At 50.2% G+C, this 20,108-nt stretch overlaps 1 protein-coding gene across 1 annotated transcript in view; it reads right to left on the reverse strand.

Moving 5' to 3' along the window:
• Window positions 1-353: 353 nt before the first annotated feature.
• OPRD1 (opioid receptor delta 1) overlaps window positions 354-20,108 on the reverse strand; it is a 42,584-nt gene continuing 22,829 nt past the window's right edge. Inside the window, exons 2-3 of the mRNA XM_022552068.3 lie at window positions 10,049-10,398; window positions 354-7,580 (exon numbers count right to left, since the gene is read on the reverse strand). Coding sequence (XP_022407776.1) covers window positions 7,039-7,580; window positions 10,049-10,398 — 892 coding nt within the window. The 3' untranslated portion in view covers window positions 354-7,038. The remainder of the gene's footprint in view (window positions 7,581-10,048; window positions 10,399-20,108) is intronic.

Genomic DNA, 20,108 nt, shown 5'->3' on the forward strand with positions numbered 1-20,108 from the left:
CCCTCTGAGACAGGTCCTGAGGGTAGGGCTACCCTCTCCACTCAGTGTGAGCAGGCAGGTCTATGTCACCCCCCAGACTGGGGCCCCCTCATGAGCGGACCACAGAGGGTGAGCAAAAGAAACAGCCAGAGGGCTTCCCTGGTGGTGCAGTGGTTGAGAGTCCGCCTGCCGATGCAGGGGACGCGGGTTCGTGCCCCGGTCCGGGAGGATCCCGCATGCCGCGGAGCGGCTGGGCCCGTGAGCCATGGCCGCTGAGCCTGCGTGTCCGGAGCCTGTGCTCCGCAAAGGGAGAGGCCACAACAGTGAGAGGCCCGCGTACTGCAAAAAAAAAAAAAGAAACAGCCAGAGAAGTGGACACTGAGAATAGGGCTCATTTTATTGGGAAAACAGAAGGTTGGGTCCTTGGTCCCAAAATGGGACCTGGGAGAGGCAAAAGCCAGGTGTTTAAGTCAAGTTCATTTTGACATGCCTGCCTCCATCACCCCCAAAGGGGGGCAGCGCCAATTACAAACACCAGACCCCCAGGGGGTCTCTGGTTTTCCCCAGTCTCTGGGCAAATGCCCAGGGGATTTTACCAATAGATGTCTGCTTCTGGGATCAAGGAACATGAGGGAAATGTCTCTTTCTCTCCCAGGATGGCAGCACACTCAGAACCCATCAATTCCTGCCTCTGCCCCTCCATTGTGCAGAGGCCCAGAGAGGGACAGAGCCCTGCCCAGGGGCACACAGTCAGCAAGTGGAGGATGGAGAGTCAAACCCACATGCCCTGTCTCCTGGCTTGGGACTCATTCCAAGAGGAGATTCTAGAAGATGAGCCCCATCAGATGGATGTCACCTGCACCAACACCCGCCAAGCAACCAACCCCATGACTCAAACATGCAAGCCAAAAGGCCCAGGCCAGTGCCACCCGGGGACCTTTCTTCCCTCCCAGGTTGTGCCCCAATCTCGGGTCCCTGGGCGGGCAGCCCCGGTGAGGACAAAAGGGGACAGCTATGTAGAAGGTACTTGGAGAGAAGACATCCTCTTGAAATTTGCTTCTCTGATGCATGCTGTCCCCGCTTCTGAAACTCGAGGAGATGGTTAAAAAGTAAAGTTCTTTGCTCCTGACCCACCTACAGCACTTAAGAGACGGGGGTCAGAGCAGGTATAAGGTGTCACGTTAGATGACATTAAAAAGCTCCATTTGTTGAGCACTTACTATGCACCAGGTATAGTGTTACCAAACCAGGTCCCTCTGCCTGACACTCCTTCACCCACTCCGCAGAGTAACTGCCCTGTGCCAGTTGCAGTGTCAGCTGCCGAGGACACTTGTGTGACCCAAACAGACAGGTCCTTCGCTCATAGCCTCTTTGTAAATCTTCACAACTTCTTACCAGATAAGCATCGTCATCCACGATGGAGGAAATGGGCTCAAAGAGGGAAGTGACTTTCCCAAAGTCACAGAGCAAAGACATGGCAGGCAGTCAAAAAAAAATACTGAACAAGCAGGTCTTCCAAGGCAGGGAGAAACTGGAAGGGAGAGCGACCTGCCAAAGTCACAGCAGTTTCTTGGATGGCCGGCCTGTGCCCCTGCTGCCAAGGTGATGAGGCACAGAGCCTGGCAGAGGGATGCTCAGTTCACACCTGTCAGCCGGACACAAGGGTCTCCCTAGTACCACCAGTGTAATCACAGAGTGTCCTCTTGGGAGCCAGGAGGAGGAAAGCCGAGGAAGTGCACTCGACAGACCCAAAACAGCATCCTAGCTGGCCCAGCCATGGACAAGCCGTGTAGCCTTGGGCAAGTCATTCCCTTCTCTGAGCCTCAGTTTCCTCATCTGTAAAATAGGGGTAATAATGCCTACTTCACAGTCATGCTGTGAAGATGAAATGTTACCCCATGTAAACTGCCTAGAACAATGAAGGGCCTTGCATGCTGTATTACCTGTTATGCTTACACTGGCCTCGCACTGAGGTCTGTGCCTGGGAAGAGCTGCGCACAGGTGGGGCTCATGAAGGTGGTGCTCATGGAGCCAGAACCGGAGCGACCCCCAAGCCTAGCGCTCCGCTCCGTCAGGAAGGCACCTCACCAGCCCCTCTCTGGCCCCCATTTTGAATTTCCAAGCTGCCCGCCACCAGAGCCACACAGCCTGCTATTCTAGCCCCTGCTAGAGAGTCCTGACCCTCTCCTGTCACTCCCCCCAACACCCAGCTCTATGTGCTCAGTGCCCAGAAATGACATAAAGGAAGACATGATGATGAGAATATGAACGATAAGAGAAAGGAGTGTGTGTGTGTGTGTGTGTGTGCGAGTGTGAATGCTGGTGCCAGGATCCGGGGGGATCACTTCCTAGGTGTTTTGGAGCCTCCAAGCTGGCTCCCAGCCTGGATCTGCAATAGCTGCCAGGCTGGAAGGCACGCCGAGGCCAGGCTGAGGAGCTGCTGCTGCTGACAGAGGGGCTGGTCTTTGGGTGGAGGCCCAGCAGGGGCCCAGCCTGGACTGTTGTTCCTTGAAGTCCTCTCAGGACATAGTGACCCCTCTCCATCTTGGGGAACGTTTCAAGTTCCAAGCCAAACAAACCTCCTTAGACAGCAGCTTCTGGCACCCCCATTATTATTACAGGGGGCCTACTATGTGCCAGGCAACATCTCTATCCTTCAGAGAGAGTGCTTGGAAGTGAAGGGACTTGCCTAAGATCACACTGCTAGCAAGTGGTCAATAATCCGGCAAAATCAGGACACTTACTAGAAACTGAGCATCGTATTAGAGACTGACTCATTCCCTCGTCTTAAATCTAGGAGGAAACAGAAGCTCAGAGAGGGCAAATCCCTTGCTGAGGTCACACAGCCAGCCGGTTAGCATCACAGCTGAGATTTGAATCCATTGTTGGGGCTTCCCAGGCCATGCAGAAGATTGAACTTGAGGGCTCTGGTTTACTCCCATCACCCTCCTGCCCTCCCCACCCAACCTCTTACATTACACTTGACATTATCCACCACTCTCTCCCCCTGGGAACGCCCTCCTCCGGTTTCCATGGCAGCACATTCTCCCCCATCCTCCTCCTGCTTCTCTGGCAGCTTCTCACTCTCCATGGTGGCTCCTGAGCTTAAGATGCAGGGGGATCCCCAGTCTGGGTCCCCCATCTCTTCTCTTCATCACTACCTCTGAAAGCTCATCTCCTTTTCCATCTAGGTCTCTAGCTCTGACCTTACACTGCAGCTCCACTTTTAAGTAATAGAGGCTACTTACCACGTGCTAAGAACTTATGTGCTGGGCCCTATGCATACATTAATTCATTAAATCCTCACAACAATCCCATGAAGGAAGTCCATTCTACGGATGAGGAAACTGAGGCACAGAGAGGGAAAGCCAAGATCTGACTCCAGCCTTAATTAACCACTACTTCTATTACAAGAAGAGATATGAAATTGTAGGACATTTTGAAACCAGAGGCAAAAACTTTCCTCCCACCTCTTGAAAAGAGAGGAGTGGAAATTTTGGAGGAAACCAGACCTACCCCACCGCTTTGAGAGCTCTGTGATGATCCAGAACTACACTGCCAACTTGGAGCTTTAACATGCATCATGCACAATACACTTTGAAACGTGAAGATTTGGAGGGCTCCAGGAGGAACAAAAGTTCATGGAAAATTGCCCCTTTCCCTCAGATTTTTCCATTTAAGTTTTAAGTCTTCAAAAACCTCATCCCAGGATGCCAGCTACTAAGGCTCTTCCACTTCAACAATGCCTGGAATTCACTGGAAACTTGGACCCTGGAGTTCCACTGACTTGAGTTCTGCCACCACCAACGAACGGGCTCCGTGACTTAGGGGTAAGTGGCTTGACCTCTCTGAGCCTGACTACTTGTCTAAAATAAGGGCAATGCTGGGGCTTCCCTGGTAGCACAGTGGTTAAGAATCTGCCTGCCAATGCAGGGGACATGGGTTCAAGCCCTGGTCCAGGAAGTTCCCACATGCTGCGGAGCAACTAAGCCCGTGCGCCACAACTACCGAGCCTGCACTGTAGAGCCCAAGAGCCACAACTACTGAGCCCACGCACCGCATCTACTGAAGACTGCACTCTCTAGATCCCATGCTCCACAACAAGAGAAACCACCGCAATGAGAAGCCCGCACACCGAAACGAAGAGTAGCCCCCGCTCGCCGCAACTAGAGAAAGCCTGCGTGCAGCAACGAAGACCCAACACAGCCAAAAATAATAAATAAAAATGAAATAAAATAAAATAAGGGCGATACACTTGCCCACTGGGCTGTCATGAAGATCAGAGGGATAATGTGCATCAAGTACGTGGCATGGGGCCTGGCACACAGAAGCATTCGGCTAAGCCCCACACTCTGGCTACACACAACTTCTTGGGTTTGCCAAGCACTTGAACATTTCCAGCTTTTGCACACGCTGTTCTCTCTTCTCGGTGGTCAACTCCTAGTCATCTTTGAAGGCCCTCTGACCCTTTCCACCTCTTCCAGAATTCCTACAAATATAGGTTTCAGTAAAAAGCTGGGAAAGGCACCTCCCTGTGACACCCCCGCCCTCCCTGTCACGGAATGCATCACACTGAGATGCAAAGATCTGTTTATGCTCTTGTCTGAGCATGGGCTTGAACTTTCTGAGGGCAGGGCCGTATCTGACTCATTTCCGAGTCCCAGTGCCCAGTGTGCACATGAAGTAGTCAGCCCCTGATGACTCCAAGACAAATTTATATATAAGAAGTGGTAAAAAACAAACAACCAACAACAAAAAAAAACAGGCAGATCTGTTACAGCCACAGGAAACGGCAGTGAGTGGATCCAGAGCAGCCTCGAGACAGGCCTGTCCTAGAAGGGATTGAAGGGGACACAGTCTTTACATGGAGAAGAAACAGCCCTGGCTCCTATATCACCTCCTTCAGGAGTCTTCCCCCGTTCCTAAATTGTCCCCTTTCTATGACATCTCCACAAGGCACTAGCAGGAGGGGTCCCAAGTGATAACAAGTGTCCAGGAGTGTGTCCCCTGCCTTGCTGACACCCCGCCATTCAGACACAGAGATCTCTATAGTCCAAGGATCCATTTGGATGGTGAAGGTGGTCTAGGTGGGCTGGGACCCCAGGCCTTGGTAGCTTAGCAGCCTGGAGCTGAGTGCTGGTCATGGTCCCACATCTTCCAGGGTCCTAGTAGAGCCATTTCCTGAGGGAAGAAAATTCCCAGGTCTGGGGCTTCCTGAGAAGGGGGCTATGCTTTGCCCACTAAGGGCATCCCTACCCCTAATGTGTCCAAAGCCCACCTTGGTGCCTAAGTGCCAAAGCCCCTGAATGCTAGCTCAGCCCCTGCTAGAGTGACAGCCTCCCAGACAGCAGAAAGGCTTTTGTTCCAAGGAAATGACTGTCAAAGGGAGAAGAGGTATATCGTTTCTTTTTTTTTCTTTTTCTGTTTGAGACAAAGACGTCAATTTCTTTCCATCTGTCCCAAAAAGGGAAGAAAATTAAATTTGTTTTTACAAAGATGTCAGCACACTGCTTCAGTAGGGATTCAGGGGTGTGTGATAGAGACAGTGCTGGGGAGAGAGGGGAGAGAGGTGGGGAGGTGGGGAGATGAAGCATGGGGGAGGCACAGGGAACAGGCCAGACCCTGATACTGGGGGGAAGCAAAGACCTGGCAGTGGCTGAATAAAATGCCAAACAAACAAAGAGAAAAACTTCTATGCCTAGCTCTGGTGGACCTCGCCCTTCGCAGCTTGAAGGGGACAGCTCGAGCAGGTGGGGGACCTGGGGACGCACACTGATGCTGGCACTGCAGTTATAAAAATCTTCTTCCCCCGAGTTCCTTCAAAGTCAGGTCCCGGGGAGGGGATGTGGTTCCAGTTCACTGGACATGTTGGGTGCAGCCAGATGTTGGGAGGAGGGAGAGAGGATTTCCTGGAGGTTCTTATCAAGGCGCCAGAGACTGAGAGAAGGAAAATTCCACCCTGGTGCTTCAGATGCCCCCACCCAGTCCCAGGTGCCATCTACATTCACGGAGCTCTAACTAGTGTGGACATCTGTCCTCCAGCACCTGGGCCAGAGAAGCCAGGGCCGTGGGGATCCGCAAAGCATCTGCTCTCCAACTTGAGGACCTAACCTCAAAGCAGAAGCCCCCTCTCTCTGCCACCCCCACCAGCCCTTGGCACAGAGGCCGACCGGCAACTCTGGTTTTGGATCCGCAGGCCCTCCCTACTCCTTCCTGTTGGGACCCTACCCCATCTGAGGCTACCCTATCCTGGAGCCTCTGTCCTTGCTGCACTGTCTCATCCCAAGCCTCACAGGGACACAGTGCTGGAGACACTACTTCGATGCGGGGCATCTCTGCCCATTCCAGAGAAACGACTGTCAAGGAGAGAAAAGGTAGGGTGTTTCTATTTTCTCTTTGTTTATAAAGATGCCGAGTTGGACCTGGAGCTCGGCAAGCCCCGCCTCTTTCCGGAACTCGGGTTAGTACTCTACCGCAAATTGAGGCCCCATGCCCTGCACACAGGCCCTATCTCGTGGCCCAATCTGGAGCTGTAGACGCAGCCTCGCTGTCCTGTCCTTCGACTCACCCCCAGAAGGGGCCCCTCCCCATCACACAGAGGCCCAATCTTGAAGCTCAATTCCACCGTCCTCACCACTTTCCCTCCTTGGTCCTGGGCCCGGTCTCAGGCCAGACCCCAATTCCTGCAAGCCCAGCTGCAATTAGAACCCGTGGCTGTCTCGAGGTTGAGGCCCCGCCCCCCGCGCGGGGGCCCCGTTTAGCCGCCCAATCCTACAGCAACAGGTCCCACTCCCCTAGGCTCGCTAGCTTCCCCAGCCCAACCCAAAGCCTTTGACCTTGAGCTCAGCCTAGAGGCACCGCCCCACCATCCTTCCCCCCCACCCCGCCCCCACCCCGCCTTCCCCAGACCAGAGGTCCACCCCACTGCAGGGGCCCCATCTCCAGACCAGCGGCCCCCTTCCGCCCCACTCCGCGTCGTGGCCCCCGCCCCCATTAGAACTCGGCATGACCGCCGCCGGGTCACTCCGGAGGGCTGCGCGGCGGGCCGGCCCGGCGGGGTCAGGCGGCGGCACCACCGCCGGGACCGTCGGACAGGGTGCAGGCGGTGACCCGATCGCGGGCCGTAGCTTCGCGGGCGCGGCCGAAGCTGCCGGGTTCCGGGCGGCCGCAGGGCGTGCGGCAGAGCTGGCGGAAGCAGCGCTTGAAGTTCTCGTCAAGGAAGGCGTAGAGCACGGGGTTGAGGCTGCTGTTGGCGTAACCGAGCGCGATGCACAGGTGCAGCGCGGCCACCACGAGCGGGTCGCGGCGGTCGATGTCCACCAGCGTCCAGACGATGACGAAGATGTGGATGGGGGCCCAGCACACCACGAAGGCGCCCACCACCACCAGCACCATGCGCGTGATGCGCCGCAGACTGCGGTCCTTCTCCTTGGAGCCAGAGAGCAGGCGCACGCTGCGCAGGCGCAGCAGCATGAGGCCGTAGCAGACGGTGATGACGAGGATGGGCACAACGAAGGCGAAGAGGAACACGCAGATCTTGGTCACCGTGTCCCAGTACCAGCTGGGGCTGGGGAACTGGAGCATGCACACCACTGCCCCGTCTGGGCCGGGGAAACAAGGAAAGACAGTGGGTGAGGGGCTCGTGGGCCTAAGGACCTTGTCTCCCTGCTCACCCACCCTTCTCGGCTTAGTCAAGCCCCACTGCCTCCTCCTGGCCTTTTCTCAAGGTGATTCTTCTACCTGGAATGTCCTCCATCACTTCTGCACTTGGTGAACTCCTACTCATCCTTCAAGACCTCAGCAGGATTGGCCCTAACCTAGGAGGTCTGCTTTCTATATTCTCTCCCAGTCCCTTTATCAGCCTCTATGTACATGGGCAGCAGTGATATAATGATAATGATATAATTTAGCCCAAGCCCACTAAATGACGGTCATTATGATAACTGAAAATACCCCCACACATTTCCAAAGTAGCTCCAATGGGGAAAATATTGCGAGGATTGACTTAGAGAGCATGAGTTAAGAGCAGGACTCAGGCCCTGCTGTGTGATGTGGCCTTGGGCAAATTATTGAACCTCTATCAGAGCTCCCATAAAGTGGGACTAACAACAATACCTAAACTCATAGGGTTGTTGTGAGGATTAAATGGGCCACGGCATGGAAAGCATTTAGCACGGTGGGGTTCAAGCGCTTGGTACACTCACAGGGCCGAGGAGCAGAAACGTGTGGGAGTCCGGGGGTCAGAACTAGGGCCAAGGAGGCAGATGTCAGCTTAATGTCAAGAACTTTCTGACTGCCACACTTGTCCAAAGATAAGAGGGGCACCTAGGATGGAATGAGCTCCCTGTTCCAGGAGTGTGGGCTTGGGCTGGATGAGCACCTCAGGGGATGTTATGGGATTCAGATACAGGGCTGAGGCTGACCCAGGGGACTTCCAGGACCTCTTGGGATTCTGGAATCTGAGGACCCACCCAGTGGACTTGGAGCCTGAGAGTTGTAAGAAAAGGGCTGGGATCCACAGACAGAGTGGGTCCACAGGACATCAGGCTGGCAGGACCCCCACCAATGACTGAACCCAAGGACTTCATTGTACAGATGGCAGAAGCAGGCCCAGAGAGGAACAGCACTTGTCCAAGGTCACACAGCAAGTGGCTTACAGAACTGAGTGCCAGTGACACACACTGGGGGAGTGTATGTGTGTGTGTAAAAGAGTGTGTGTGGGGGGGTTGGGGATGAGGGGGCCCATCTGGCCTGGCCCCAGCAGGGCTGCAGTTAATGGCCTGTAAACTGAAGGCTGACAGTGAGGAACGGGGCCCAGCTGGTGAGTCAAGTCTAATCACACAGAGACTATATAAGGCACCAGGAGCTCTACCCTTGTGAGAGCGGAGGGTGGCCAAGAAACCTCCCACCAAGCCTGTTCCCTCTCCTACCACAACACAAACCTTCACCCCAGCAGCCAAAAGGAGCAACAGATATGGGGGCAGGAACCTTGGGTTCTAGGCCGATTCTACCAAATGTCTGGCTTTGTGACCCTAAGTAAACCACCTGACCTCTCTGATTCTGTTTTCTTTCGGTCCTGTGGAAGTAGGAGTCCCTGCCTTGTCTATCTCACAGGCTTAATCATTCTGATAGCTGCTACTTATTGGGCCTTGACAATGAGCCAGGGCTTGTCCTAAGTCTTTTACACATATAACCTCATTTAATCTTTTCAACACTCCATGATAGAGTGTGGCTCAGATAGGTTAGTGACCAGTGTCTTTGGCACCCTGCTAAACTACTTTTCCAACTTACATCAAGTAGGGATCATGTGACCAGCCATCACTAGGAAGTGATGTGCCCTGACATTTAAAAGTGGTTGTGCTTTCTCACCACTCCCATATTCATCTGCTGGCCAGATGCCAGCACACTGCTTCCAAAACCATCATTTGGAGCCTGGATCCCTGAATGACTGTGTGGAATAGAGCCCCTCCTCCGCTTACTCACATTGGATTGTGATTTGAGTGAGAAACTTCTACCGTGTTAAGCCTTGGAGCTTTGGAGATTGTTACAGCGGCCATCCTGACTGATACAGGCGGTTACTCTACTAATTACCATCTTACTCTGAGAAAATGCACCTGACATTCTGTGCAGGCCATTCTCTAGGCCTTGCTTTGGTCATCTGGGTCAACGGGGTGGAAGGGAATTTGGGACGGGATTGCAGATCTTGTGGCCCGCACTGCTCACTGGTCAGTGACACCCTCACCCCACCGGCTATCCATCCATCTCCCTAAAGGCCAGTCATCCACACATCTAGCCATCTGTAATCCCATTTATAAAGTTCCTTTGGCCAGCTACCCATATGACCACCGACCAGTCATTCATCCTCACAGCAGTCCACCATTCACGTTCCCATTGGTTGCCTATTCACAGTCCCACTGGCCAGCCATCCACACTTTCATTGATCGGCAATCCATACTTCCATTGGTGAGCCACTTACACCCACCCTGGTAAGTGGCCTGCAAACCCACGGAGGCCCGTGAGCTGCCTCCCGTGGTCAGTGAGCTGTACCAAGGCTCCCTCCCTCACTCACCCCGGGGGCGGGTCGCGGCCATGACCATGATGGGCACCCCAACAACCGAGGCCAGGACCCAGATGCAGATGTTGATCAGCTTGGCCTTGGCAGGTGTGCGCAAGTCCAGGGCCTTGACAGGGTGGCAGACGGCAATATAGCGGTCGACACTCATCATGGTGAGCGTGAAGATGCTGGTGAACATGTTGTAGTAGTCAATGGAGAGCACAGCCTTGCAGAGCAGTTCCCCAAAGGGCCACGTCTCCATCAGGTACTTGGCACTCTGGAAGGGCAGTGTGCTGGTGGCCAGGGCGTCTGCCAAGGCCAGGTTGAAGATGTAGATGTTGGTGGCCGTCTTCATCTTAGTGTACCTTAAAAGGAAGTGCATTTGTAATCTTTCCATTTCACAGATTTCAGTTTCACATGAAACTCAGGGAGGGGAAATGACTTGCCAAAGATCACACAAAAGGTCAGGGGCAGAAGTGGGACTGGAACCCTGAACTAGCAGATTCAGCATCGCTCCTTTCCACTATAACAGATGCAAAAGGAGTTCTCTGGCAGGGGGTAGCTTTGGCAGGAGGTATTGGAGGAAAAACCCTCATCTTCCCAGGGGTTCTAAGCAATATGGTTAAAGATAAAGCTGGGCTTCAGAGGAAAACAGGTCTAGGTCCTAATTCTGCCTCTACTGTTTATTAGCTGAGTGACTCTAGACTAGTAACTTGAATTCTCTAAGCCTCAGTGTCCATAACTGTAAAAAAAGGGTGATACTTTTACCAACCTCATAGGGTTGTTATAAAATTTAATGAGATGATACAGCATTTAGCACTGAGCTCAAAGCATGGTAAGTGCTCGGTATGTGATAGCTGTTATTATTCCTCATATATAAGAGTGAAGCTGGGGGCTAGACCAGAGTGCCCTGACCCTCTGGCCTCTGCCACTGATCTGGCCTTTTGGGAATATGACTAGCCAGCTCCAAGGAAGCCGGGGCAAACTGGCTGGGGCCTTACACTGCCCGGATATTCTCCATGGTAGACCAGGGCTCCCAGTCTATGGTCCCATCCAGACCATCTTATCCCCAGGTAGCTGGACTCACCCAGCTGTGGGGAAGGGGGAGCAGGTGACAAGAGTCACACATCTGACCCAGGGCGTGAGCCCAAGTGTCCAAGCCAGATGTCTGCAACAAGCTGGGCACCCAGAGTTCTGCAACGTCCCTCCATGCTCTACGCTGCCGCCCAGCTGCCTGCACTACAGCTGACCCCTTGTCGGGCCAACATGTATAATCACAACGCCTCTGTACCAGGGCCTGGGCTGGGCACCGGATAGCCTGGAGGAGGCTAAATACACTGAAATAGACGATCCCCATGCAGTGTGATCATCACAGAAACACATGCACACTGAGGCAGGGGTAAGGATGCCTTTCATGCCCCTGGAATGATCTGAGAAACTCAGGGAAGGGTTGCATGAGCAACTCCTCAAATTTCAGAGCAGGAAGAGCCCTGAGAGATTGAGGGGAAGTGATTTTGCTACCGTGTGGTCCAAGGACTCCCAAAGGAATTACCGGAAGAGCCTGTGAGAAGTGCAAATTCTTGGACCCCACCCCAGACCTTCTCAATATTTTTTTTTGGAGGGGGGCCATGCGCGGCATGTGGGATCTTTGCTCCCCGACCAGGAATCGAACCCATGCCCCCTGCATTGGAAGCGCAGAGTATTAACCACTGGACCACCAGGGAAGTCCCCTTCTCAATCTTAATCTCTGGAATTCAGGCCTGGGAATCTTTATCTTTAACAAGACGCCACACACACACACACACACACACACACACACACATATACACACACGATTCTCACGGAGTTTAGTTTGAGAAAAAATATGTAGCCTAAAGCCCACACGGGGGAGAGATGGGAAACTGACCCAAGGTCACAGAGCGACAGCGGCAGAACCAAGGTGAGAACTTGGACCTCCCGGCTCCCAGACAGTGCTCTCTCCACCCTCCACCAAGGGTGGAAGCACGCTGTGTGCCTCTACTCCTCCGGGCCGGAATCCCCCTGACACCATGCCGAGCCCGGGGCACCCAGGATAAGCACACCCAGTGTGTTCTGAATGACTGAACAAACTCATATCAGCTAAGGCTGTTCCTTCATGAAGTGACTGATTTTTTCTGGTTAAAAAAAAAATTGACTCCTTCACGGTCCTCCGGGGCCAGCATCTGTCCCACTCCCTCCCAACATAACTGTCTGCCCTGGGCTGGAGAAGCAGAAAGTTTTGCTCGGAGGCAGCAGAACTGCAAGTCTCGGGAAGTCCGCCTTCAGCGGGTGCAGGAACAGCTGTGTGGGAGGCCGCCTCAATCCCGCAGCTGACTTGTCTAATTTCACTTCTTCTGCGCAGAACAATCAGAGGCTGTTCTTTGCCTGCTATTTTGATTTGGAAAGGATCCTTCAATTCCCAGAGGGGGCTGGGACGCTGGGAAGTGGGTGATGAAGCTGCTGTAGCTGGTCCGGGCAGGGCTGAGGCATAGCCGACTCTGGCAGGCGGGGCCCCAGCAGAGGGAGAGGGAGGCCTCCCGTCACAGGCCCCCCCACCACTCCCACAGCTCACCCGTCCTCTTCACCTCCTCAGACAAATCCTGCCACTCTCTGGCTCTCAGCCCCATAGGGGCCCCCCAGAGTTCCTCCACATTCCACAAACTGGCCCTGACCACCTCTTGGGTCCCAGCTCCCAGAACCTTCCCCCGATGGACGTGCCCCCCAGCCCCCATCCCAGCCTCTCTGCTGTTCCTTGGACACATCAAGCCCATCCCACCTCAGGGCCTCCAGACTGCTGCTCGCTCAGCCTGGAGCCCTCATCCTCCAAATTTTGCCTGGCTTGTTCCTTCACTTAATTCAGGACTCTATTCAAATATCTCCTCCTCAGAGAAGCTGCCCTACCCTCTCTATCTTAAGTACCCTCTCTTCCCTCTCTTTACGCTGCTTCATTCTTTACAGCACGAACCACCACGCTGAAGGCAGGGCACTTTGCCCATCTCGTTCGCTGCTGTATCGTCAGGCCTGCTAATGGTACCTGGCCAATAGCAGGCTCTCAGTAGACATTTGTGGTACAGATGTCTTAGTCCAAGCCTCCTCAGTTCTCACGGGAACCATCACAGCAGGCTCCCTGCCCCACACTTCATCCTCCACATGAAAAGGTAGATTTTCGCAGGCACATTCGACTCTACCGCTTACAATCCTTCCATGGCTCCCCACTGCCATCTGGATAAAAACCAAACTCCTCACACTGGCATTCCATCTGGGTAGCCTCCTTTCCCACTGTGCCTGCCCATCACATCCAGCCACATCTGTGGTTCCCTCAGATGCTCGTTCATTCTAGCAAGCCCTCCCTCCTAAGAGACAGCCACTGTGATGGTTTGGCAGGAATCCTTCCAAGCCGCATAGATGTGGCTCCTGCCAATGTAATACAATTACCTAGTGTTACAGTACTATAATGGAAACACTTGCCCCTCTGCCCTACCCCATCCTCACTTCTCTGTCCTGCTCACCAGAGGCAACCGCTTTTAATGTTTTAAATTATTTTTCTAGTGATTATCTCCAGAATTCTAAATAATATGCTTAAATGTCTATTTCTTGATGTACCTATTTTAGACAGTATCTGTTGAAGTTTGTATTCGGCCAAGCCAGGCTCTGCAGCAGTAACAGACAATCCCAAAATCTCAGTGGCTTAATACACAAAAAAGCTTTAGTTCTTACCCTTGCAGAATCCATTCAGTGTCTCCAGCACAACCATATTCCATGAGGCATTTCCAGCCTGCTTCAACCTTGTGGCTCTGCTATCTTAACCCAAGGCCTCCTTGGTCACCACAGAGGGAGAAGTGACAGCCACAGGGTCATCGAAGCTTCATTCTAGCTGCAAGACAGTACTTTCACCTGAAGCTGACTGACCAGAACTAGTCATATGGCCCCACCCAATTGCAAGGGGCTGAGAAGTAGTCTTTCATGTGCCCAGAAGGAGGGAGAACCAAATATTAGTGAACACTGCTAAGATCCTCCACAACTCTCTAAATATAGTAGATGAGGATTAACTCTCTTACACTACACAACTCCCTCTCTCCATCCTCCCAATATAGTTCTACCACAATTTAAAAATTTTTAGTTAAATTGATATTCAAGGTTTACTTTTTTTCAGGGTTTATACTTTTTTTTTCTTTTAAGCTTTTTTTTTTTAAATTTTTATTTTAGGCTGTGTTGGGTCTTCGTTGCTGTGTGCAGGCTTTCTCTAGTGTCGGCGAGTGGGGGCTGCTCTTCCTTGCAGTGCACAGGCTTCTCATTATGGTGGCTTCTCTTGTTGCGGAGCACGGGCTCTAGGCGTGTGGGCTTCAGTAGTTGTGGCTCACGGGCTCAGTAGTTGTGGCTCGCGGGCTCTAGAGTGCAGGCTCAGTAGTTGTGGCGCACAGGCTTAGTTGCTCTGCGGCATGTGGGATCTTCCCCGACCAGGGCTTGAACCCATGTCCCCTGCATTGACAGGTGTATTCTTAAACACTGAGCCACCAGGGAAGCCCCACAAGGTGTACATTCTTATGACTTTGTAGATACTGTCCACTGAGCCAAATGGTATACTATAGTTACATTTATTTTCTAGTACTGATTTTTGTTTTTCCTGGAGTTAATAATTGCTTCTTTTTTTCATTTGCTTAGTTCTGGGTACATATTGATAAATCTCTTCAAACACTCCAGCAGATCCATAAAATGCTTTTTCCATGCAGTCACATAATCTATCAGTTCCTTTTGTTTTTCTAGTGAATCCACTTCCTGGAACTTCCCTCCTCCCCTTTCAATCTGGGACTGGTTGCTTTCTAGACAAGCTGCACACCTGTTTCCTGGGTTACAAGTCTTTTTATCTTGGTTTATGCCCTTATTTTAGTGGAGCATATCCTCTAGTCACTTCCTAAGAAAGGGCACATAGGAAGTAAAAATTTTACACCCTTGCATGTCTGAAAATGTCTTTCTTCTATCCTCACTTCTGATTTCATTCATTCTACATAAAAGAGTAGATTGGAAATCATTTTCCCTCAGAAAATTAAAGGCATGGCTCCCTCATCTTCTAGTTTCTAGTGTTGTCACCGAGGTATCTGAAACGATTCTGATTCCTGATGTTTTGTATGTAATCTGTCCTCCCCAACCCTGAACTTTTTAGGACCTTCTTTTTATTCCCAGTATTCTGACATTTGTGAAGATGTGCCTTAGGATGGTTCTTTTTCATTTTTATTAGGTCTTCTCAGTCTCAGGTTTATGCCCTTCAGTATACAATGTCCTCTCATCATTTCTTTGATCACTTCCTCCCCTCTGCTTTCTCTGGAATCCCTGGACAATCTGGTAGTTAGATATTGGGTCCCCTGGATTGATCATCTAATTTTCTTATCTTTTTTATTTTCCATCTTTTTGGTACACCTTCTGGGAAATTTCCTTTTCATTACCTCTCAACCTTTCTACTGATTTTTTTAAACTTTGTTTTGTCTCTCATGTTTTATTTTCCCAGTGTACTTTCTTCTCTTATTGTTCCTTTTTATATAGCATTTATAGCATCTTATTTCGTGGATATAATATCTTCTCTACTCTCTCTGAGGATACTAATAATTTTTGTTTTGTATTTTCTTCTGCTCTCTGCATTGTCTATCTGCTTCGAACATTTTTCTTTATTTGTCTGCTTTGGCTTCCCTCTTTTATCCTGGAGACTTCCTTCAAATATCCGGTGATATGTGACTAAAGGTTGGTCTTTGAGTGAAGCACTAATTAACTAACTGATAGCTCTTGGGGTGGGGGGCTATCAACTGGTGTGCTTCATTCTACGGGGATTGAATGAAGATCTGGCTTTTACACTAGGAATATTTAAATATCAGTGTCTGTAGGTCTCTTCTTTGGGGCCTTCAGAAGAGAATCCTCCCATTTCCTGCCTGGGGAGCACACTTCTGGCTGTCAGGATTCTGGTAGCAGAGCTGGAGAAGGGGTCTGGGAAACCTCCATTTTTTCCTTTGGTACCTCACTCTGACCCTTTCTGTGTCTACTGGTCCCAAGTTCAGTTCCTCCAGGTTAACTTCTCCAAGGAAAAAACCCTGACCTCCTGCAGAGTGGAGGGGTGGCCACCTGGATATGCAGGGTACAAGGGATGGGGGACTAAGGGTCTCACTGCTCTCTCTATAGGTAATCAATTCCCTGCCCCTGTTTTCAGCCCCACATCTCACCCCTTCTTAGCCTGTTCCTCCTCTCTGAATTGCTTTTCATCATCCAAATATGTGTTGCCATACCTTAAAGAACATAAACTGAGACACAAGAGATGAAGTGATTTTGCCCAAGGTCACATGGCCATTAAGTGGCAGAGCTGGTATTTAACTCAGGAAGTCTAGTGCCAACACCTGGTAATGACTTTGCTATTCTGCCCTTCCATGATTTTTACCTTCCTTCCTCCTCCACTTTCTTCGTCCCCCATATTTCAAAAAGTCAAGGAATGTGAGCTTATTATAAGCTGAGGTTTGTTCACTCATCCAACAGGTATTAATCGAGCAGCTGGTATGTGCCAGGCACTGAGTAACGGATATAGGAGTAAAGATGGCAGTCTGACTTCTTGAAATTTATGGTCTCAGGGAGGGGGCAGACACTGAACAAATTGCTGCACTTTTTAGGCAGGGGAGTGATGTGGTTTGATTTACGCGTGTTTCTCAAAAGATCATTCTGACTCTACTGTGTGGAGGCTAGTTGTAGGGCAGAGCAAGAATGGGTGAGAGAATGAATTTCCTAGGAAGATAAATTATTTATTTCCCCACATCTCAAAATCCTACTGTTGGTCTCTAATTCCTTTTTTCTTTTTCCTATTTCAAAAAGTTGTAGATATGACATTGGACCCTTATATTATACCATATTTAAAAATCAACTCAAAATGGATATAAGACCTAAATGTAAGAGCTAAAACAATAAAACTCTTAGAAGAAAACATAGAGGGAAAGTTTCATGACACTGGATTTGGCAGTGACTTCTGGAATATGATACCAAAAGCACAGGCAACAAAAGAAAAAATAGATAAACTGGACTACATCAAAAGTCAAAGCTCTTGGGGCTTCCCTGGTGGTGCAGTGGTTAAGAATCCACCTGCCAATGCAGGGGACATGGGTTCGAGCCCTGGTCCAGGAAGATCCCACATGCCACAGAGCAACTAAGCCCGTGCGCCACAACTACTGAGCCCGCATGCCACAACTACTGAAGCCCATGCACCTAGAGCCCATGCTCCGCCACAAGAAAAGCCACCACAATGAGAAGCCTGCGCACCTCAACGAAGAGTAGCCCCCACTCACTGCAACCAGAGAAAAGCCACGTGCAGCAACAAAGACCCAACGCAGCCAAAAAATAAAATAAAATAATAAAATAAAATAAATAAATTTATTAAAATAAAAAAGTCAAAGTTCTTATGCATCAAAGGACACTATCAACAGAGTGAAAAGGCCATCCACAGAATGGGAGAAAATATTTGCAAATTACATATCTGATAAGGGGTTAATATCTAGAATATATAAAGAACTCCTACAACTCAACAATAAAAAAGCAAACAACTAGATTTGAAATATGGGTAAAGGATTGGAACAGACATTTCTCTAAAGATATTCAAATGACCAGTAAGCACATGAAAAGATACTCAACATCGGGCTTCCCTGGTGGCGCAGTGGTTAAGAATCCACCTGCCAATGCAGGGGACACGGGTTCAAGCCCTGGTCCGGGAAGTTCTCACATGCCACAGAGCAACGAAGCCCGTGCGGCACAACTACTGAGCCTGCGCTCTAGAGCCCGCAAGCCACAACTACGGAAGCCCGCGTGCCTAGAGCCCATGCTCCGCGACAAGAGAAGCCACCACAATGAGAAGCCCGCGCACTGCAACGGAGTAGCCCCCGCTCGCCAAAACTAGAGAAAGCCTGTGAGCAGCAACGAAGACCCACCACAGTCAAAAATAAATAAATAAAATTAATTAATTTTAAAAAATCATATTAAAAAACTATTTAAAAAAAGATACTCAACATCATTAATCATTAGAGAAATGCAAATCAAAACCACAATGAGATACCACTTAGGATGGCTACTATTAAAAAAAAAACAAAAACAGAAAATAACAATTGTTGACGAGGATGTGAAGAAATTAGAACCCTTGTGCACTGTTGGGGGAATGTAAAATGGTGCAGCCGCTGTGAAAAATAGCATGGCAATTCCTCAAAAAATTGAAAATAGAATTGCTATATGGTCCAGCAATTCCACTTCCAGGTATATATCCAAAAGAATTAAAAGTAGGGTCTTGAAGAGATATCTGTACACCCATGTTCAAAGTAGCATCATTCACAATAACCAAAAGGTACCCATTGACGAATGAACGGATAAACAAAATGTGGTCTATACATGCAATGGAACATTATTCAGCCTTAAAAAGGAAGGAAATTCTGACACACGCTACAACATAGGTGAGCCTTAAGGACATTGGGCTAAGTGAAATAAGCCACCCACAAAAAGACAAAAACCTCTATGATTCCACTCACATGAGGTACTTAGTCAGTCATAGCAGCAGAAAGTAGAATGGTGGCTGCCAGGGGCTGGGGGAAAAGGGAAATGGGGAGTCATTATTTAATGGGTACAGAGCCTCAGTTTGAGAAGATGAAAAAGAATGTTCTGGAGATGGATGGTGGCGATGGCTGCACAGCAATGTGAATGTACTTAACGTCAGTGAACCGTACACTTAAAAACAGTTAAAACGGTAAAGTTTATGTTATGTGTATTGTACCGCTATCAAAAAAGAAGCTGTGGCTATAATCAAGTGCTCGCACTGTGTCTGCTTTCTAAGCTAGAGAGTTTGGTGAGGGAGTCCTTTAGCGCCATTTGGATCTTAGCTCAGCATACTTAGCTGTGTGATCTTGAATATATTACTTCACCTCTCTGAAGCTGTTTCCCTCATTGGTAATTTCAGTGTACTCATGCTTTTTAGGAGCCAACACATGTGAAAGTGTCTAGCTTACTAGCCAGCACACAAACAAGAATTAGCAACCCTTTTGCGTTTATTTCCCCTGATAATTTTTGCTTTTTTTTCTCATAGAATTCAATCCTCTGTGGATTGGACCTAACCCTGGGGGTGAACTCTACTGCCTCTGCAATGCCTTGGGAAGCTCTTTGGTTTTCTTCTAGATCAAAATCCCCTTTAAGCTCATCTTGAATTCCATAGCTGCTGGGGAATTTGCTCCCAACCATCCTTTTCAGACCCCACGGAGGCTACCCTTATATGAAGCACCAAGTGGCCAACCATGTTGGTTTCAGAGCCCTAAATCCAGTCCGTCATCTGTCAAACAGGCCCCCCTGGCAGGAAAGAACACAACCACCTCTATGCATTTTCCTTCAATTTGATGGTGACTGGGCATGTTCTCTGACTGACGTACAACCTAGGCCACATTGAATCCACACACGCTGCTGGATCTCTGGAGAGCTGGGCTTCTCAACCGACAAGGAAGCTCCTAGTAAGAATTTCCTCCCCCAGGCAAAGCCAGGGCAGCGTGCTGACATCTTAATGCCTGGCGCCCAGAAGAAGGTTGAAATGGTCTCTCCTTTCTAACAGTCCCTGTTAGACCAGGGACTGGTCTAACAGCTTTGGGCGGGTCGTTTGTTTTCTTTAAGCAATATTCTCTGTCTTTTCTTTCATGTACCAGGCACTATGCCAAAAGCAGTGAATGCATGATTTCATTTCATCGTCACTGCAACCCTGAGTGTTAAGACCATGCATGGAACGTCCCCATTCTACAGAGGAGCTAAGTTAGACGGCTCATACAAAGACACGCGGCTAGGAAGTGACAATGGCAGCATTCAAACTCAGACTTGGTTTCCAGAGCCCACACTTATAACCACTCGAGTCTGTACGTCACTGTTCACTGTCTCCCCACCACCTGCCACCTGCGCTAGCTTATCACACGTTGGCCATGGGGAGGGGGCCAGTCTGGAGGCTGGGACCAAAGGGAGGGAACTGGTCCAGAGGTGGGCTGCCTCCAGAGCCTTTGCCTGTTTTCACACATTCCTCAAC

The sequence above is a fragment of the Delphinapterus leucas genome, chromosome 1 (assembly GCF_059928025.1).
Source record: "Delphinapterus leucas isolate spDelLeu-1000000601 "Yukka" chromosome 1, BTC_Dleu_Yukka2, whole genome shotgun sequence".
In the NCBI taxonomy this organism is placed as follows: domain Eukaryota; kingdom Metazoa; phylum Chordata; class Mammalia; order Artiodactyla; family Monodontidae; genus Delphinapterus; species Delphinapterus leucas.